The 22752-nt window shown below is 39.7% G+C and overlaps 1 protein-coding gene across 1 annotated transcript; it reads left to right on the top strand.

The window, feature by feature from the left end:
* Positions 1-840: 840 nt before the first annotated feature.
* On the top strand, positions 841-20952 carry cdh19 (cadherin 19, type 2). The gene is given in 13 exon segments (XM_051066852.1): positions 841-1041; positions 5548-5925; positions 6034-6328; positions 7918-8037; positions 9424-9591; positions 10667-10857; positions 11808-12061; positions 13325-13461; positions 14203-14324; positions 14669-14720; positions 14723-14785; positions 16796-17047; positions 18526-20952. Coding segments are annotated over 12 exon segments (2424 nt in total). The 5' UTR covers positions 841-1041; positions 5548-5679; the 3' UTR covers positions 19050-20952.
* The last annotated feature ends 1800 nt before the right edge of the window (positions 20953-22752 follow it).

Here is a 22752-nt window from a genome sequence, read left to right as displayed (position 1 = left end):
TTATGTACTTTTACCTACCCCTCAGATTCTGAAATAGCATTTACTCAGCTCCCTGTTAGCATTCTTTACACTTATACACAAAAACTTGGCTCTCTCTGACAGTTTGAAGTTGTTCTGGTGGCTTGTTGTGGCCCAGCATCTTACTAAGACACTTAATGTTGGTTTTACCTTTAATTTATCACTTGTCTATAGATTGACTAGATTGATGGGTCCATCTTTCCATTCCTCATGACCCTACAGCTCGCTGTCCTCCTGAGGTCCACACTCAAACAACAACAAATAAAACCAACAATAGTTAAAATCATACCCTATTAATAAAACATGAAAGACAAAGCAAACCAAAACTCAGAAAATATGTAATTTACATATGAGACACTGAACCCTGATTACCAGTACAGCTAAACAACTGGGAGGATGTGTACAAAAAACAATATCTGGACTGATTTTGCAACTCGGTGTCATGGGAGGTCAATTTTTAAATGCGACCATAGTAGTACGAGGCATTCGGGAACCACACGCTCCCTCGGCTTGAATGTCAAAAAACAGACTGTTGCCGTCATATCACCAACAGAAATAGTGGCCTTACAGTGGATGAATTACCATCCCCTCCATGCTCCAGCTCGACTCTAATAAGCGCTGGATTGTTCACAAAAATGGGGAGAAAAAAAAAAAAACAGAGTGAACAGATAGAAATCCATTTGTAAGTCTGGGCTGTGACTATTTGCATGGCGATGAAGGCCCTGAGTGTTCTGCAGTCTTCAGATGCGAGTCCCAGACAATAGAGCCTGTGTTTGTTCTTCCCCGGGAAGTTTGAGAAGGACAGAAAAGGGGAGAAGAAGAAGAAAAGGGGAGGTCGTCAGTGGAGGGGATTACGCATTGTGAGAACCACGCGCATTCGTTTTTGCTATTGTGGTGACTGAATTGCTTTCCAGTACCAGGGTATTTAGTTAAGCAGATTGTGTTTCCTCACACCCCACGATGATCTCTCTTGATGGCGGCTGGTGACAAGTGGCTTTGGGGACAGCAGAATCACACAAACAGGTGGGTGTGGTGGTGGACGTTATACATCCTATAGAGATTATCCTTTGTCAGAAAGAGATTAAATGTAATTTTACATATTATCTACAACAAGAGGTATAGAAGAATACAAACAGGAATACAAGAACCTTTCAACATAAAAGCAGCAGCAGAGAGGCTAAAATTCATAATAAGTGAATACAATCAATTCTAAATGAGTCCAGGGGCTCTTTGTATTTGTCACAGCAAGAAGTCAGTACATTTCTTGCATCGTCTAAAATGGCTGCTGGCATTTTAACAGTGTTGTGCCTTCTGAAATAACTGTCACTGATGTTTTAAATTGCTGAAGAAAGACTTTCAGTGTAACAAAATTATTTAGTTGTGAAAAATTTTTTGGATCGTTGTGGTGTTTCTATTGAATACCTGACAATGTATTCATTGAAATATGCACTTTTAAAAATTTCTCTTATTGAGTACCTGGCCTCTGTGTTGGTCTACAATATGTAACAACAAAACACAAGCTTTCATCACATTCCACCTTTATAAACTGAAAGAAAAAGATTAGTTTCAAAGATTATTCAAAATGTGGCTTAAAGAAATTGATTATTTTACAGTTTCCATTCCCCAAGTGGGGAATTTCACCCTGCCACTGCTGAACATCCTTAGGATATGAGGAGGGAACCTTAGTAAGGCAATAAAATGTATGGAAAATGCTAACATAACATGGCATTACAGTTTCTCCCCAGCCAAAGGCCTATAGACCACATGACTGAAAGAACTAGGGGGACAGCGTAGTAGATACTCATGTTGTGTTGTCTATGTCTGATGTTCTTTGAAAATTGATGTGAAACAAACTTGTTTTTATTATCATAATTACATTTTTATAGATAATTGCCTGTTTTAAAAAAATATTTTCTACTAATACGTTTGGCAGCATCAGTTAATTGTTTTCCACGAAAAAGAGAGGAGACAAAAATAGGATGTAGCGCTATCGCTGATAAATGTTAGTGGAAATCCGTGACACCTTGCTAAATGGTAATGATTTCCACTTCTGCTCATAACAAAATCAAACAAATTACTTACTAACAAGTACATGATGACTTGACATTCCCCTGTTGTTTTAGCTCAGTCTCTGGACTCACTTGAGGTCCTGAATTAGGAAACATAAACTACATGTCAGTGTTATTGTTTTACAGAGCTGAACAGTAAACAGCAAGTCCCATGATAGGCTCCCAAATGACCAATTAAGGACATTTTGTCTCGGAAGGGTGATCTTAAAGAGGCAAGGCTTAACAGATGGGGTTTTTTGTTCAACATCGCACATAGCTGTAGTTAAATTAGAGGTATGGGTCTGTATTTAAGATCCACTATCACGATAAGCTTTACACATTTTCATATTTTTAACCCATCACTATTTTCAATGATCATATATTAGACCAAGTCATAAGATTGATGAATAAAAAACAAACTAATTAATGCTCCTATAAAGCCAGCATTACTTAGCAGTTAGTGTCAGCAGGGCATATTGATATTGACGTGTCATACACAGTGTCAAGCAGAAGCTGCTTTGCCTTTATTACTGCATTTCAACATTTGCATTGGCACATTAGACACATTTTAATAGCATCCTGAAACCATTACTACAACAGAGCGACATTTTATTAGCTCGAGCACATCACCATATAGGAAAATAATGTGACCGTCTCAGCGCATCTAGTGCTTAACATTGTGAGACTGCAGATCATTGTCATTCTGTCATGTGGCAGAGTAGCGTACTGTACATACAGGCTACAGGAGGTCTGCTGAAAATGGGAGGAAGGCCTATTAGAGGTAATGAATGGCTGTCAACCACAGGGCACTCTGCATGTACTGCATGTCATATAGAAATGAGGATCTCTTTTGAAAGGAGAAAATTGACCACAGAGTTCAATAGTTGTTTTTTTAATAGTCTTCGTTTCCTTTCATTTTTCTCAGAACCCATTCACCTGTAAGTGATAGGTGATGGGTTTGTATTATAAAAGACAAGATATGGAGCATATCTATCATTATATTTGATCATTTAAAATCAGACTTTGGCAGGGTCACCATTATTATCAAGCACTATCAAGATAGCTGTCATACATGGACATGTGTTTTACTTGCTCCCCAAAACCTTTGCTATTTACAGACCTGGAGCTGCAGCTTTTTTTTTTTTTTGGCATACCCATTATTTTCCCAGAATTGCATCACTTATTTCTAGAAAGGCCCATCTTGTTAAATTGGCACCTAAACATCTGTTGACCTGTGCACTATTCCAGCCACATCAGTAAAGCCTGATACCCCCAGGAAGATTTTTAAGCAGACCTCCTTGGCATGCTGGCAGCTGAGCAGTTGCTCAGAGTAACATCATTGAGGGCTGTTGTCTAGTTTTGGCTCAAGGCGTTCAGTTTGGGCGCGTGCTTGGCAGCCCTACGAAAGACCATAACAGCTCACGATTCACTGGCCACTAATTGGAATGTCACTCCACAATGCTCAGAGATATGAATACGGCCTGTAAAGACATACATAAGCACAAACACGTACCCTCCTCCATGTTCTGTATCGAAACAGAATTTCAGAAATGAAAGACCACATCAGTAATTGATTTTACCAGCTCATTACAAATGGGTCTTGACAGTTAATTTACTTTTACAAGATTAAACATGAACATTATGAGCTGTTAAAGCATTAATACTGCAACTACTCTAACCGCTGAAACAACTCCTTGCAGTATACTCCATATTTTAAATTTCCATTGGGACCACCCATGCTAGAAAGGCATGCACTTGCGTTCCTATGCGGCTCTATGGATGGAAGTGTACATATTGTGGGACTGTATATATTATATGCTGATATTACAGTGTCAAAAAAAAAAATAAAATTGTTAAAAATTATGGCTGTTGTGACTTCTAGCCCTTAATAATATCTGATCCCACTGAGTGCTGATTTGCTGCTTAACTGGAGAGCAGTATAAAGCTGGGTTTAGGTTTTCATGTCAAGACTAATGTGTTGCTTTTAAAAGTAACAGACTTTATAATGCACAAGTCTACAATTATAGCTAAACAAAACAGCATACTTAAGTTCAAGCCAATCCCACCTACGCTGCAGAGAATTAAAAAAAATGGAAAGATATTCTCATTTCAAAGGAGAAATTGTTCATTTATTAAGTGAAAAGAAGTCAAACAAGCCTGGACACCACCCATAATATAAGATGACAAGCTGTCTCTTTGACAGTGACATACTTGCACAGAGTTGACAGTGGGTGGTTATTATTGCTGCTAGAAAAACAAAATGAAAAAGACACCACATTTAATCCATATTTATAATGGAAATTGATGAAGTTGTTTGAGTTCAAGTCTGCTAATTTTAGTAGGATTGCCAGTGCAGGATATTGTATTTGTGTGGTCCTAACTAATTTGCTGTCTTATCTGACTTTCATTGTCCTTACACTCTTGACCCTGATCTTGGTGCACATTATAATTGGTGCATCGATTCGACTCATAGTTTGTCAGAGGCATGTGTGTCTCTGTTTTCCATGTCTGGGGAGACATTGATCTAATTAGAAGTCTTCATTAGTCAGCTGCAGAGTGCAGTGTCATGCTTAAGGAATGATGTTCAGGCCCTGCTCCCCCCCGTGAAACACAATACAGCGCCTTGTCTGAATTCAAAACAGAGGGCTGTTTTCAGCTGCCTGTGTGGCACTGCAGGATGCAAAACAAAAAAACGGGAGAGCTCGGACAAAGGGTTTGTCTTTTTCCTGCAGAATGGAATTTTGATTGGCTTTCTTGCTCAGATTTGTTATACATCTTAATTATTGTTATGCAGTGGGTTTGACATAACTCTTCAGACAGACAAAAAAAGATCAGACATACCTCCACAGCTCTGTCAGGTGAGCTCTACTCAACTTTCATTGATACCACCTGTCATGTTTACTGTGTTAAACTCTACTAATTATATAAATGTGGGCAGTGTTAGTCTACACTAATTTATTAATACAATTAAATTGTCAGTGTTTAGATAGATGTTACCTCTTTCTACTTTTAATTTCATCCATTTCAACTGTCTATAGAATATTTTTTTAGCTGTTTATTACTTCTAGCATTTATTCAAACCATTTATCCATTACTTTTAGCTGTCTTGATCAACCACTTGTGTTTTTGCATTTATTGCATTATTTAGCTAATATCAACTGTCTCTGTTTGCTTGTACTGGTTGGTAATCACTGATACAGAAGACTTGTCATTTTTTTTATCTACTTCATGCAATCCCCGTCAAGTTAGCTTTGCCTTATATACTCAAAATGTACTTTTAATTTCAGCCTGTAATTCACTTTCAATTTTCAGCTTTGTAATTAAAACAAAACAAACAAATAAAGACTGGTTAACACATGTATTCATAGCTTTATGTAATTAAACACTCGATTTTCTCATTTTGCAATCTCTGCGCACTGCTGGAAATTTCTCACTGCAGCCATGAATGCAATTGTTAACTTTTAACTTTTATTTTATATAGATATGAGCATGCATCCAAACCACACCATAACAAGATTGGATACAGCACTGCCGGGATCATGAATTACTGTGCTGTTGAATGAAGAATTGGTAGGACTAGACCAGTGTCACCTCCACCTACTGTCCACTAACCATGGGAGGTGCAGAGGAAATGCATGGATGGACAGTAAAAATGAGCACGCCGAGTGTTTTGGCCGTGGTGACTGTCTTTTCTATGATTCCTGGCGGGGTGCTGAGCGATATGAGAGGTACTGAGGGTCTGGAAGCCCAACAATTGGCCCAGGGGTCCACTCATCTGCACCGTCGCCTGAAGAGAGGCTGGATCTGGAAACAGCTGTTTGTCCCCGAGGAAGATCCCACTCCTCGCGTTATTGGCCAGGTACCGCTTCAGATTGAATGTCTTCCATGTCCTTGATATGGTACTTCCCTTTGAAAAAGCATGTTTTCTCGGTAAAGCTTTCATATACTTCTTCTCCTCTTTTTGCAGCTCAGATCTGATTCTGACCGAGGCGAGTTTTCTATCAAGTACATATTGTCAGGGGAAGGCGCAGGAGATGTGTTTGAGATAGATGAGTATTCTGGTGAAATCCGGACACTGAAGAAGCTCGATCGAGAGGAGAAGGCCTTTTACGTCCTCCAAGCCCAGGCTATCAACAGGAGGTCCAACGAACCAGAGGAGCCCCAGTCAGAGTTTATAATCAAGGTGCAGGACATCAATGACAATGTCCCCCAGTTCCAGAACGAACCATATGTGTCCAGCATCCCTGAGATGTGTCCACCCGGTATGTCTGACAAAGATAAGGAAAAACTTCCCCTTTCACATTTCAACAAGAGTTGAAAATACAGGCAGGCTGAATTGAATTTAAATCTTCAGTTGACTCAAATGTCCCCTCAAAGAAAAGAGTAACAACAAAAATGATCTGCTCAGGTTTTGAGATATCTGTCTGTGAGATTTCTGCCTTCATCCTAATACAACAGAGATGAATGAAATTTAATTTGTGGTTCACAGCAATGAAAAATTACATTTTTAAATATTCAACAGTGACATGTCCTTCCAAAATCTATGTTCCTGTAACTCTGAATAAACTGCAGACCTCACTCGCTGTAAACAGCTTTCACAGAAACTGCATTGTACCAAATAAATGGTCCTTATATAACCAGGACACAGTAAGGTCTGTGATTTATCGAGAGTACTTCCACTGATTTTAATAAGAGATGTTGCTGTTGATTTTTGGAGTCATGCTAGCAGTGAATGGCAGTGTCGGTCATTCAACAACTTTAGTTCAGACTGAAGTATCTTGACGATCATTAGACGAGTTTCCATGAAATTTTCTACAGAAATGACTGTTCCCTAAAGGTTGAATTGAAAAAATGGTTTTTGAATGGTGTATTAAGAATTTGCTATAGGCCAAACAATGGCATCACTGAAGATTCAGTATTATATAAATGAATATAAATACATATATAAATGTATTCAATAATAATATAAATATTTTACCTTTTTTTATTTTCTACAGATAACAAATATATTTGCTTTATTGACTTTATATTTTTTAAATGATTTCTCTTAACTTAAATCTTGACTGAAGACAATAAACAAAAGGTTATATGACTGTCTGTCATCTGTCCCTATTGAGGAAGTTAAAAGTATTGGATTCTGCTGCTTGGATGCCTTTATGGCTAAATTTCTTAAATAATGTTATTATAACCACTGCCCTTTTCATACCACAAACATTACCATTTCAATTTATATGTAATCTGCTTTTGCGGCATAATATCTCACTCGTAATAAATCATAATGCATTTGACTCAAAAGAGTAAGTGAGAGGGGAAGGTTGGAGAGCGGGCGAATGAGAAATGCTGCAGTAAATCCCTGCCTGTGTGAAAGACAGAGCTCTCTCTGGGAAAAAAAGAATGAGATAGGCAAGAAGGCTGAGAGAGAGAAAGATACACTAGAGAGCAAGGTGAGGAGAAGGATATGGTCAGCAGAGAAAAGGGTTGCAAGTGTGAAAGATAGAGAGGTGAAACTGAATCAGAGTGCGAAGGAGAGAAAACAAGGGGCAATTGGATAGAGTGAGAGAGATGTCGCTATAGGGCTGGAGAGGTTGTCACACACACCTGCACAGCCTTACTGAGTTGTGAAAGGCCAACGCTACTCCCCACCGCCACTTCCCCAACCCCTGCCCCTTTGTCAGCATCCCTCGTCTAACCCTACCTCAACCTCCCCTCCTACCCTCTTCCATCTCCACCGCCCCCCCCTGAGCCAGACAGACAGACCCTGCGGGACTGTGGCATAATCACTTTATTTCCCCGTCGACTGGAACTGCTTCCTGAGCTAACTCTGACTGTGTGATCCTCTCACCCCCCACAGGGACCACAGTGGCCCAGGTGACAGCCACAGATGCTGATGATCCCATGTTTGGAAACAATGCCAAGCTCATCTACTCCATCCTGCAGGGGGAGCCGTACTTCTCTGTGGAGCCAAAGACAGGTAACTCCAACAGCCACATGGGCATTTAGTTTGAACTCACTTTTTGTTGTAACCAGTGGAGGCTGCACCAGTCTGTCAAAAACCATAGTTTGGATTTTTAGGGAGGTGCACAAGCGATTTTACTGGGCAGAAAAAATACTTAAATTTGTATTTAAGCATTTAGCAGTATTAAATATGTGGGCTTCATAAAGGCAGGAGGTCAAAAGTCCTTCTAATTTGAGGTTGCTGAGACAGGAAACTATCTTGTCTTTTGGCTTTGTGCCTCTGGTCATAGTCACTTTTGACAAGTCTGAGACTACTTCCCACATTGAAAATTGTCTAAATTCCCCTGACAGTTTCAGCTCTTAAAAAAAACTATTGACAAATTTTCGCTACTTTTTTAGACCACTGGAAAAAGTGTTTACATCCTGACAGGACATCGGTTCAACTGATGCCAGTGTGTGGACATTTATATTATTTTCTTGTGTAATTCAGAGGTCAGTTACAGCACTTCCCACACACATTGTTGACCTGAACCGTGAAGAGTTGGTGGACATGCCATTATTGACATTGGGAAAATTATTAAAATGGAAACTATTAAAAACACCAAATGTGTATGTGTAATAATAAGTGTAATGACAATTTATTCCTGTTTGAGTAGGGTTTGCCAAAAACTACAGTACTTAGCTGTTTAAGGAAATAATTTTGCTACAGATATATGTCCTGTTTGCCATTTCTAGTAGGAATGAATTGGCTTGGGACTGACTGATATGAAAGTATTGAAAGAACAACAAACAAGTTGTTGGTTTTGGTCCATTCCTAGGTAAAAATAAAGAAAAACACTTGCCTTATCCTTGAAAAAACAGATGGTTCTTAGCATTGTTACCTGGCCAGGTGGCTTACACAGCTCTACAAGTGCTGCATGTTTGGCACAAACAGATTTGTTCACAATACTGCAGTGGTATTTGGCTGGTTAGACATTGTGGGGAGGAAATGACTCCTGAAAAGCTTATGTCATCTAAACTCAACACTACTGTAGATGAATCAGTGGTTGGAAATATGAGTTCCAAAGCAAAAATAATATAAATTTACTTGGTTGATCTAATTCTCTTGATTCAGATTGCTCATCTGTTTACTGTTGCCCTCAGCCTCCATTTTGGCCAGACAGAAGAAGCATTAAGTCATCTGAAAGCCCTCTTGATATTTCTTTTTGTATTGAGGTTTATTGTAGTGTAGTTTTATTGCACACAATGCATAGCACTCTCAAAGACTACTTGAGGCAAAGTTTGTTTATTCACATTTGGTTAAAAAAAATAAAATAAAAATCCACCCACAGATTCATGCTGTCTTAATGAACTTGACTCTCCTCTTGTCTACCTCCTCTCTGTCTGTCTCTTCCACCTGCAGGGATTATTGTAACATCTTGGCCGAACATGGACCGCGAGGCCAGGGAGCAGTACCTGGTGGTGGTGCAGGTGAAGGATATGCTGGGCTTGAGCGATGGTTTCTCCTCCTCCACCACTGTCACGGTCAGCCTGACTGATGTCAACGACAATGGACCCACATTCCAGCACCGTGAGTCACTTATATGACTCACCGTAATGCAAACCACACATACACTCGGGGAATCAGTGGAGGGGTACAAAGCGTTGCAGAGTGTGAGGACATGTTTAATATTATACCTAAGAGGTGTTTATTTGATCACACTTCTCTGGTTCAAGTGGGTGGTTTGTGCCGCCAGCGCTACGTTCGGCTGTACACATCTTGTTATTCAGCCGGCAGCCAAAATTAAAAGGAGGCAGTCAAAGAAAGAGAGAGAGAGAGAGAGAGAGAGAGAGAGAGAGAGAGAGAGAGTGAGAGAGTGAGAGTGGAAGAGACGGGAAAGGGGGTGGGGATGTTCTGTTCTGCGGGTGCACGTGTACATGCTTCGCCCACTGGATGAATTTAATCATTCACACATGAAAGGACATTTGTCATGACCTTTGGAAACAAACCTAGCCCTCTCAGCGATAAACCTCACTAAATGAATGCCCTGGGAAGAAATCAATTCTGTATGAGACAGAGGATGATACTTTTAACTATTAATGTCACATTCACATTCATTGCAGGTGCTACTGTATCCCATGGATTCTATGTTCAGTCAAAAAGGCCCTATAAATATTGTATGGCCACACTTCACTTTGAACTGTGCCCTCTGTTTTGTCACATAATTGCAAATTATTATCAGTAGGAATTTTTTTTTTCTTCCCAGGAGCAGCTGGTTGCCTATTGAGTTTCCTCCCAGTTGTGGCAGCCATCCAAATGGAGTCACTCAAAGACACAATCACATTTTCTCATCTTCTTATTAGAGTTAGGCTGGGATTATGTGGAGTTGCCACAACTTATCTGTGACTCACACAAATTGACCCTTCACCACAATGTTCTCCGTTCTTATCACTTTACACACTAGCAAACTCTCTTGACTAGCTATTAAGAACTTACTGTCAAGCTCTGTAGACGATGTTTTAGTGATGAAACTTTTTTATTTGTTGTTTTTTTTTTTTCCTCTCCAAATATAAGTTCCCATTATGCACTTACAAATGACCAGTGTTCAACTTCTTGGGCTAATGGTGTCAATATGAATGATTTTAAACCACTCTTGTGTCTTCAGACCTATATGCCTTCGCCATTCCTGAAAATGCAGCCGTGGGCACCACAGTGGGCAGGATTATGGCAGAAGATGGAGACATCGGCATCAATGCCAGAATGACCTACAGTCTGAATGATGACCTGGAGGAAAGTTCCACTTTCATCATCAAAACAGATCCAGTGACGCAGGAGGGAGTGATTCTGCTAGCCAAGGTGAATACACTCACAGCATATCTCTCTATGGCAGGTATATTTTCTATATATTTTAACTTTTATATCAATTAAATTTATATAAATTTTTAATCTGATGCCTCAAGCAGTATTGTAGCCAAGAATCAGTGTGGGAGGACACAGAGACCATCAGCTTGTGTAACATTTCAGAAACTAGAGAAACTTGTTTAATCACTGGTGTTTAAGATTTAATTATTATTACAGACACCAACGCAAACACAATTAAAAAAAAAAAAAAAATCATTACACCTGACAGCAGGTATGGCAGCATAACCTGGCACTCCTCTGGAATCAGGCAAGCGTGCACACACACAAGCAGCTGGCAGACACAACCACAGGAGCAACAACGTTATACCACACGGATCCAAATTCTTAATAACTGGTGCAACAGTGTAACAGCCTGGCACACGGACCCAGTAATCACACACAGTCACACACCTGCCAGAGGCAGCGCAGGTCACACACATATAGGAGCAGAGCCTCAGCCAGTACACACAATAAACTACCATATGCTACTGTAGGCTACAACACAAGGACAAACAATGTATAGCTTACTTTTGATTGCACAGCACTGAGATAGTGAAAGATAGTGAAATTAAATTTAAAAAAAGCATTATTGAATCTATCTCTGAATCATTCTGAGAGCACAATAATGGTTTGCATGCTGTTTTCTTATTTCTAGCATCATAATGTTAATCGAAAACAAGTATTATTTAAGTGCATGCTCACAGCTGGTAGCTTATTGACATTAACTGAACAATTTTAACATCCAGTCCAAGTTGCCTCCACCTCTCAGCGGAATAATCATCTGTCTTATGCACAAGTTGGGAAAGCATATTTGAAAAACTGTTACTCTTTAGTCAAGGTGGTTTTCTGCTTATAACAGCCACTGTTTTAATATGAATTGTGAAAGGTATCTCTTTCCCTCATAGCCTTTGGACTACGAAACAAAGAGACGTTTTGTCATGGCCGCAGAGGCAGTGAATGATCATGTGGACACACGTTTTCTGCCTTTGGAGGAGTTCAGGGACAGGACAACACTCAAGATTGTTGTGGAAGACGTGGACGAGCCGCCCGTCTTCCTCTCACCAGTCTACACATGGAAAGTTCCCGAGAATGCAGCTGTGGGAACTGTGGTTGGCAGTGTCAGTGCCAGAGACACTGACACAGTCAACAATCCCATCAGGTAATGCGAACCATCTAAACCAGGAAGAATGGCATCTGCCACCCAACTGCCAGTGCGATAATGACGAGGCAGATACCCAGGCTGGTGGGGGAGGAACATCCCTAGACAGCCTGCCCTAGACAGCTTCCTCCACAGGGTGAAAAATCATTCTATTTCAAATAGTGTTACTGGCTCGGTGCATCCATTTTTACCCTTGATCTCTGGATACCCTGTACATGGTCATATTTATCTCATATTACTTTAGTAGGAAATGAGCCCTGCTGAATAAATCATGACGATTTTTTTTTATACCTCACAGGCTTTTCTATCTATTGCCGTGGTATTATCACAAAGCGACGTGACTAGGACGTGGGAATGTAATAAAGCACCATACGAGGTGGCATATGGAATTGAGATTTGCAGTCATTTGCAAGTGGGGCACGTTGCAGAGGAGACAGCAGCACTACTGGTGCCTGTAGTCCATCTCAGCAGAGCTTAAGAGTGGCAGGTGCTGCATATCATCCTCAGCCTAGTGTCTATTACTGTCCCTTTGGTGACAGTGTCTCATTGATTAATAAATTCAGGCTGACATTTTAGGGGTTTCCACAGTTCTAGTAAATATGATTATGTCTGCTTTGGTCAAATTGGCTTATTTTCTGTGTTGTTATCAGCAAAGTGGCTCACAGAAATGATTCATTATTCCAAGTGTTTTTTATTCCTGGTTACCCTAATTCACCATGGATTTATAATCACTTACATTAACGAGTGTTAAAGGTATAGTGATGTGAAAGACCTGTGCAATAACAAGCAAACATTTCCTTAATAGAGCATGCTGTTTGCCTGGTCTGTGGAGTGCAAATATATGTTTTTACTGAGTTTATTTTTACATTTAAAGAATTGCAGGAACTGCACTTGTTACCTGCTATCACTGAAAACAAGTCACAGGGATGTGTATTTTGTCACAACAGTTGCACCAGATATTTCCTCACTCATGACAAATAGAAAACGTCTGTGGTCACATTAAATATAGTATTCAATTAAAATAGCTGAAAAAAAATACATAAAACAGTGTCTATGCCATCTGTGTGAGGCGCTTTGTTTTGACAGCGTTGTTGTCACTGTCACACTAGTTTGTGTGTGTACTCTCTTTGTTGGATATCTGTCAACAGATTAAAAAATTGAGCAGTTTGCCTAATTAATCTCCCTGTGGCATCGCAATGTTTTGTTTGCCCAGAAAACAACCTTGCCTGCTAAATGTGTATCTCTGTGATTTTTTTCTTCCAGATATTCAGTTGACAAAAGGAGCGATACCACAAAAGCTTTCAAAATAGACCCAAACAATGGAACTATAACTGTCGCTAGAGCTTTGGACCGAGAGACTACAAACTGGCACAATGTGACTGTTGAAGCCAAGGAAACGAGTAAGGAGAATTTCATGTCTTGTACAACAGTATCTTGTTTATGTAGCCAACTTATTGCACATTTATCCTCACTCAGTGGAGAAACCTGTCCAGAATATAGTGTATACAGGGCAGGTTGATGACAAATATTTGTTCAGAGCAGTGACCCCATGGGGTACTTCTGTAGGAGATACGTGAAAAGAAGATAAAGTAATTTTTTAAATTATGAATCAATTTAAAAATATATCTAAATATTGACTCAGCTGTAACACCTGAACAGTAGAGATACTCTGTGTGATGGACAGTGCATGAAAACTGGTTAGCAAGCAAGCAGAAAGGCCTAAATAGAAAGGTAACTAACCCAATAACTAAAACTAGATAAAGGGTTGAAATATTCAGCTAATTAAAAGTGTTTAAAATCAGTTCAATATAATGGATGGCAATCAAGAATGACTGCTCATCTGACAGCGCCGTGCGGTAGATCTAACAAGAAAAAGTTTGGGAGCCACTGATATATGGTGATGCAAATCCTTAGATTTCCATGGAAGGCATTACTCACTGTTCTTTACTGTTCAGTCTAGCATCTTGTTTTGAAGAGAGCAATGAAATGTCAGCATCCTTTCTTGTGTGTTTGAAACAGTCGTGATTCAAGAAGAAGAAACATTAATCAGTCTTAAGTATTATTTTGACAGAGCTTTTACAAAGCATTTATGATACATGCACCCAGTGGACTCCAGCAAATGTCTATCTTCACTACTGCAGCGCAGAACCATTTATCCTCCTCTGTGGTGGTGTTCATCAAAGTGCTGGACAAAAACGACAATGTGCCAAGGCTTGCAAGAGATTACCAGCCATATATCTGTGAGGGGACACAGGCGGGAGAAGTATGTGTATTATGATGCACTGATGGTTATGATTTACTTTGAAGTGTGTGGCAATGGATATGTCCTTTAATGTGGACAGTAAAGGTTTCCATGCTTTGTCATATTACATCAAAACATGTTTGTTATTCTGCACATCTTCTTACACAATAAAGGACTTAAGTTGTTCCTATTTCACAATGTACAGCAAAATGCCATGTTACATTCATAACATTGTTAGCTATTAGTGTCATACCTCTGAGAACAGAAAAATGATAATTATCTAGACGTCCTAGAAAATCTGTGGCATATATATGACTGTTTGTGGTGTTCTTATTTCTTTGATAATGTGTCTTTGTATCTCTCAGGTTATTCAGCTGCTCAGTGCTGTTGATCCAGATGACCCTGTGGAGGGACACCATTTTATTTCTCTATGGTCCCTGAGAAGCACATCAATCCAAACTTCACTATCAGAGATAATCAAGGTTGTATTCACTTAGATAATAAGGCACAAATAATGCTTCCTATTCTTCCTTCTGCTTCTTTTACATTTCACATATTCTCCAGGCAGACTGCCTGTGAACACACTGCAATCTCACCGTCTTACCCGGATTCTTTCAGATAGTAGCCACATTTGTAGCCTCATCAGAGGTAGGAGTGCAAGTTAAACAAGTGAAATGACATGTTAAGAACTAGCCATGCAAAGAAAAGAGAGATTGTCGGTGAAAATGTGCATTTAAAGATGAGAAGTCGGAGAAATATTCACTCATTCTTTCTGAAAGTAGCACAAGTGATTTTCATTTGGTCACTGTGGAGAGTGATAAAATACCACTGCAACACCAAACATGCCCATTTTAGACCAAACTGTCCTGAGAGTATGGAGGTAAGAACCACAAAAATGAACCAGCTGAAACTGTCATATGAAGCTGTCACCCACTGATACAGAAGTATCAGCGCAGTTCTGGAGACTTTAGACATTAAATATGCTTGATGGAGATGTTGCAATGGACCTCCACAACTTGCACAGGGGTATTCTTGTTTAACATACTCTGAGCTTAGTTGTGCTTAAAGGAATATACTAAGTCTGAGCTGCTGCTGGCTTCTAGGTTCATATTTAGTGTACTAATATGAAAGTGGAATTCATCTTCTTGTCTAACTCTGGGCAAGAAAGTGAATGAGCGTATTCCCAAAATGTCAAACTGTTCTTTTAAAGATACAACATACCCCAGAATAGAGGTCCTGCCAAAAACTGTCTCCATTGGTGGAAAGCAACTGCAATATTTTGCTCCGAGTTCTATCACTTCTTCTCTTCTACTGAAGCTAGCATGTTAACCAGCTAACCTGGAGATGTGTATTCTAACTTCTTGTATTATAAATGCAACAATGGCTGAAGCTCCTGGCAAGCACACATTATCATCACCACTCGCTCCCAGCAACAAACCGGTATGGCAGCAGAGAAAACTTACAGATAGCCCCTTTAAACAACTGTTAGGAAGCTAAGGCAGCAATTATGCTGATTTGACTTGCAACATTGATAGAACAACAGTCAGTCACAGATTAGCTGTCAGTGGACCAACTCCAAAAATTCAGACTTTTTCCAGACACTGATTTACTGACTCCCTAAAAATGGACTTAATTTGTACAATTAAACAAACAAAAAAATATATATTTCAAATTACTGACACGTTCTGTTAAGAGCTTTAAGCTGAAATTACTTAAAGTTCTGTTTGGTGACTGGAATAATGATGGTGAGTTGCAGCTAAACCACAGCCTGTACAAGCTGTGTTATAACTGTGTGAGGAAAGCAGAATAAAGGGATATTTTATTATAGTATTAACTTTGTATTGACTGTGTATTCCCCATTAGTGTTTGGTAGCATTTTGGGATGAAATCCATCACTGGGTTCTGGTTTTTGTGGCTGACAGTCTCTCAAGTAAGTAAAGTGAAAGAGTGTTTGCCTTCTAGTCTGTGGGCAGCTGACCGTTTTTCAAAGTTTATAATGAAAATGGGCATTAAAAATCGAACAAACAGTGTTGTTAAAGTGTGTAGCAGAGGGATGTTTGAATGTATTGAATAAGTTAGAATGAAATATGTGCAGGTGCAGTGTATGGGTGGTTATCCAAGCAAGCACAGCAGTCCAGTCAGCAACTAGGACATGAATAATGAATCAAGAAGGAACACTTTTAATAAAGCGCATTTCCATATGCCACAAGGCATATTTGACTTCCGTTTTTGTTCAGTGCCTTGATGAAGTCTTACAGGTGCAACCAAAACTGACGCAGATTTTCCAAATTTACTTTTGTAGACACTGAAAATTAGATTTGACAAGGTGCTCAGGCTTTTCAGAGAGCCTGGATTGTATTTTAAATCCCATTATGTGTGTCACTTCACTTGTTATTCAGCTTATTTTTAATTTCACTCACACTGCAAACACTACTCATGTTTTTTTTAAGAATACTGAAAAGTGCACCTCTCCCTTTTGACATCACTTTTAGACAATACAGCTGGCATCGTGGCACGCAGGAGTACCTTCACCCGCAAGGATCGAACCCAGTACCTTCTGCCTGTGGTGGTGACAGACAGCGGCTCTCCAGCCCTCTCCAGCACCAGCACTTTGACCATCAGCGTCTGCAGCTGCCAGCCCGCTGGCCATTGTCCCACAGGAGGGGTGGAGGCCCTTGCATTATCTATGGGGGTCAGCCTGCAAACATTGTTAGGGCTTCTTGTCTGCCTGGTCACACTCACAGGTAAGCAAACATGGCAAACCTTGTATTTACATCCATCATAAGACAGAATACAAGATTATGATATGATAAGGGTTCATATGAGGGAATATAGTGTTTTTTTTTGGAGTTTGTTTTCTTGCAAGTCTTAGCCATCTCACATCAAAATAATCTCTGGGTCTGTCGTACAAATTAGGAAATGAAAAGGAAGTTAAAGATGGAAGATTAGTTCTGAATATGAAGCCCCAAAATGGCCAGACCTCCATCCTCTAGATCTCTGAGGTTGGGATCAATTCAAGTGTAAAAGGCCAAGATACAGTGGGCTGTGGGTATATTTACTGTAAAACCAATAAAATTACACTAGAGAGAAGACTTACAAAGTATTTACAGAAAATCATCGAGGTGCTGTTTCTAGACCTAGGCATTCTTAGATTTTTGAACAGCCGATAAAAAGGCTACCCTTGGATTGACCGAAGATCATGCTCTGCCAATTTTTTGGCAAGAGTGTCTCCAAATCTCAGTAAGATTGACAACAGACGTCTGAACAGAGAGGCTTGTTGGAATTGTAGTTTGTTTTGTTCACACCAAAAGAATGAGGCAAACTAAAGAGACGATTGTTTTTGCACTCTGGATTCACAAAGAGATTTCCAGAGGACAAAAACATGTCAACTTTGAATAATGCGAGATATCTATGGCTACTCAACTGATAAGGTGACCAATGGATCAAACTCCCAAAAACCCGTTATACCATAATACTCCAGGAAATATTGATAAATCCTGAGTGTGTTATCTGTCTGATATGTTGTTGTTAAAAAGTCATTCTTTTTCAGCAGATCTGTTGAGCTAGAGCAGCTCCATCTCACCTCATTTTGGCAAGTATATAAACATGTGCTAAACAGCAGGATTTTTCATTAACAAATTTGCACTTTGATTTGAATCCCCCTTTTTAAAACTCACCAGCGTGCCTTTAACACATACTCTTAAAATGCTGAAAGCTTGCAGAGCAATGATGTCAGGTAATGAGCCTATTGGTTGCAATACATCAGTAGCAATGCCATCCTGGGACATTGATGGGTTTGCATAGTGAAGAGCTTTATTATGACCTCGGCTGCTTTGTGTCCTCCCTGTGCCCATCACATGAAAGATTAATGACAATACCTGCTATGCTAACATTCTGTCGAATGAGAACAATACCCGGTGAAAACACGGCAGAAAAAATAAACACTCCTTTAGTATTCTGTGCCACATGGAGCAAATAAAAGAATTCATATTTTATGTTTGAGCTGAGATTACAAAAGATAATTTATAGTTTAATTTCCCCTCATTTTGATTTTTGCATCCACAACAAGTTCCAGAAAAACAAATCCGGCTACTATTATTTTCAGTGCACTTGTATATTCTATGTGCATGCTCCACCAGGCACCCTAGATGTTTTTTTTTTATCACTAAGCTCATGCCCTGGTGTTTAACTATAATGATCTCCTACTGTGTTGTGTCTGCAGTGCTGTCAATTCTAATGCTGATGGTGAGGAGACACAGGCGGAAACAGCAGGAGGGGCAGGAGGTGGAGGTGAAGGAGCTGGAGCTGCCGGAGACGGTGTCTCAGAAGGTGTTGTATTACGGAGAACTGGGGGGCGGAGGTACAGACTTGGACTTCTGCCAGCCCGTTGTTCCACTGCGCCACCACCCCCACAGGAGGAGGGAGAGGAGGCTGCGGAGGGAGGACGTCAGGGCCAGCATACGCATGTCTCTCCGAGAGTCGCACCTCATTGGGCCAGAGGACGAGGTCTTCAGGCAGTTCATTCTGGACAGGCTGGCAGAGGCCGATCAGGATCCTTGCGTTCCCCCATTTGACTGCCTCAGGACCTATGCATATGAGGGGTCAGGGTCTCCCACGGGATCCTTGAGCTCATTGGAGTCTTCTACTTTAGAGATTGTACCTGAGCAGCCTGTTTGTAATCCCAGACCCTACTTAGTGAGACTTACCCCTTGGTATGGTGGAGGACAGGAGGACACCATCTTCTGAGAAGCTCCTCTTCTAAATCTCTGCAGGAATAGTTTGAGCTTAGTTCTGTCTTTACACGTCTGGCTTTAGAGGGGCCGGTAGGTTAGTTGTTTACCACTGTTTCCAGCTAAGCAAAGCATCTGCTGGCTGTACCTTCATATTTACCACACAGACAGCAACAGTGCGAGTAAGTGTATTAAATAAATCAAGTCAAAAATCCTTTACAGATAAAATCAAACCCTACAAAAAACAGCTATTGTTGGTATGCTTATTATAACTGGACCCATTTTTGAGTGCTGTATTTATTCAGTGTATAACTATTCCAACATAGATTACATAACTTAGAGCTACAATAGAGTTTAAGTTTGTCAGACTTTATGCCTTAAAATCAAAGGTTGAGGGTTTCTCCCTAGACTCACCATTCTGCAACAATCAAATCCCATCCAGTGTATGTATTTATATACCTTACAAGGCTGTCTAAAATGCTAAAAATGGCCAGTGTTTATGTTCTCCTGACAAGTGACCTTGTTGTAGCAGTGTGATGTCATACTGCTGAAAAACCTGTTCACAAAGAAGTCAAGGTGCACACAGAATATGACCTAAACCCCCAGAGACTATAGCTTACATCATTTCTCATAAAATAATGACACATTTTCTGCTTATGAAGTTGTTATGGCAACAGTTGCCTCATGAGACATCTAGCAAACAAGGACCAACAACATTTGAAGTCACAATGACTGATGAATGTGGTCCAATATTCACTCTACTTCTAGCTCTGTTTTGTTTTCCACCAACCACTAAGAAACATTTTTTACTTAACTTGTAGCTGCACCACTATACTCACCAGCTGGCAGCTTTATTGTTTTGTCCTGGGCAGGTGGCATTTAGTGTGTTTAGTAGAGGAGAAGCTGGAAAACCAAAACAATGGCTTTTAAGTCGTTAAAGCACTCTTTAAGCTGAGGGGAAATGTAAATCTGGTTGGTCACTGTGAGCAACCTCTTAACGTTGCACATTTTATACATTGTTACTGTAAAATAATATTGATGCATGCAGTTTTAACCTAGTACTTTTCACTCCCTTAGCTAAACCAGACTTCAAGTTGAAGTTGTCAAATGCACAATATATCAAGAACAACTTCACAAAAAGATAACAGATTTATTTTTGAACTTGGGTTGCTTTTTAAGGCACTGTCAAACGACCAATTATGTGCTGCAGGTACTTGTTGCATGTACAGCAGCAGAAATAGAACATATGTTATCATGTCCACAAGACAAAATACTGTTTGCAAAACTTCACTTACTCTTCACTGGATTAACTCCTGCTTTCTTGTATTTGCAGTGAGCTACTGTGTTTATGCTGTTTGCTTGTTTCACCCACACTGAGACTTAGTCACCAGTGAGTGAACAGGTGAGTCTATGCACACTTGTAGAGGTCACAGTTAAAATTGTTTTAGCAGATGTCTGAAAATGACTAAATGAAGCAGAGAAACAAACCAAAAAATGTAAATATGCCTTCAAAAAGTCATGTGTGGAATGCATTGCCATAACTGCCACTGACATAAGAGAGTGCAAGGCTGTAGAGTACAATATGAGTTATGTTTTACTGATTGCAGTTATTACAGTGTGACAATACTATACTCACTTTATAATACCTACAGTATTACTGACCTGTGAATTTTTAATTTCTGATATTATTAGTAATATTATCATGTTGCTGTTTTATATTTGGCATTTCATAACAGTTTGTACTGTATGTGTATTTGGTTTTTTGCATTTTAAAATTATATAAATTAATGTATACTTCCCTTGGTATATGTATGGCAACATATTTTTCTAAATGGATTTTTTTTTATATCCTTATTAGAAATGAAAGTTCATATACAGACAAGGATCCATTAAATATCAAATCTTTGTCAAATCTTTAACATGTATTATGCCGTATGATATGATATCTGCTTTCTGTTGAGTCACCAGAGAGACCATCACACTACTCCTGTCAGCCAATCAGCAGCTGAGAGAGCACACATGGGCGACTAGCAGCTAAACTCCACCAAAGGTTGAGCGAGGAGAAGAAGTTAGCCAAAGCTTGATTTCAAATGTATAAAGGATGTGAAACTCTTGCAGCTGGAGCACTGTGGAAAAAAAGCTCATAATATACTGTAACAGTGCCTGGCTTTCTTCTTTCCTTGCAGTTATTTACAGTATTAGCTGGCAAACACTACATGCTCACTGGTAGTTGTGTGGGCGGCTGCTTGCAGGGTGACCTGAAGTAATTGCATGGTGATCGGATCTAGCCCCCTTCACCCTCTCAACCACTAATTGGGCTGTATTCCACCTGTGAAGGTCAATGTTTGGACCAGAGAGAATATAGTCTCACTGAAGGAAAAGCTGAAGAATTTCATACACAAACCTATTTGGAAAGTTGCTGGAATGCCTCTAGGTAATGGACAATATGAGAGAAACAACTAATTGCTCGAATCTATTCAGCTTTTCCTTTCCTGCCGTGGTTACTTGTTTGAGTGGGTGCGCCACTCAGCAGGACAATTTCCAGACATCACTACAGCTCAAAGTGAGCTTCAAATAGCTTCCACTGTTGGAAACAATCTATCTGGCCAGTGCTTTTTAGACTAAATCATTGTCTCACAATGGCTTCTAAAGACACAGGTGCTCACAAAAAAGGCCTTTTTAAATTCCTTTCAAACCAATCTCCGCAGTCCAACGTGTAGGGTATTGGATTTGCCCAAAAAGGCTCTGTTATAATTCCCTTTTCAATGGTACCTTAATGTCAAAAGTCATTCAGCTCCTGGTGTCATTTAACCTTCTGAATTTCTGTCATTACCCATGGTGAATATCACGGGTAATTTAACCTAACAGCCCTTTTCTTTGTGTAATTATACCCATTACAGCAATGTGAAGAATTTCACTCTGTCAACTGTCTCTGTCCTCTCCTCTCCCGCACAGGTTATAGATTCAGCTCTTCTTTTTAAACCCAGTGCCAAACTCATCGCTGAGCGCCACAATGCTCACTGGAGGGTCTTTGAGAGGGGTTCTCATTTGGCAGACAGTGGGCTGATTGAAAAGATGCCTGAAAGGATTTTGAGAGCCATTTTTAAAAAAAAAAGAATCATTAGCAACATGTATGCCTTAAGGTCTGGCTGACGAGAGATCAGATCCTTCATGTGCAATTTGGTGCTGTGAACATAATTACAGAGTTTGAAGATTAAGATTTGGATGATATTCTTAGCATTGCAATTGTGTATTAGTGTACGCATATAACAGCTGTCATCCAACAAAACCCATCAATGGATAGTTGAATGAATGTTTGCGATCTATGAACATTATGTGTAGTATACAAATCCCAAATCCATACTACATACTGATTTAAAGCAGTGTGTTCACACTAAAAAAGTGACAAAATGAAATATAGTCAAACCGCATACATACTAAGTAGTCAGGTTTTGAACACTTTGCTGTTGATGGATACTATTCTCCAACAATACAATGCACATGAAATGGAGGAGCTGTTCACATGGCTGGAAGAAATATTTGAATAAATTGCAGCAGGTGGTGAACTAGCTCGTGAAGGATTTTGGGAAACAAAAAAATTAGTAATGAATCTTAAGAAACACATTTTGTGTTTAGATTTACTGGCAGTGGCATTCTAGCATTCAGTTTGAAGGATGTCTGAAGGATGTATGTATTGTGTTATTTCCTGTTAGCATAAA

Source organism: Lates calcarifer, linkage group LG24, assembly GCF_001640805.2.
Source record: "Lates calcarifer isolate ASB-BC8 linkage group LG24, TLL_Latcal_v3, whole genome shotgun sequence".
Taxonomy (NCBI): domain Eukaryota; kingdom Metazoa; phylum Chordata; class Actinopteri; family Centropomidae; genus Lates; species Lates calcarifer.
This window is presented reverse-complemented; position numbering and strand designations above follow the sequence as displayed.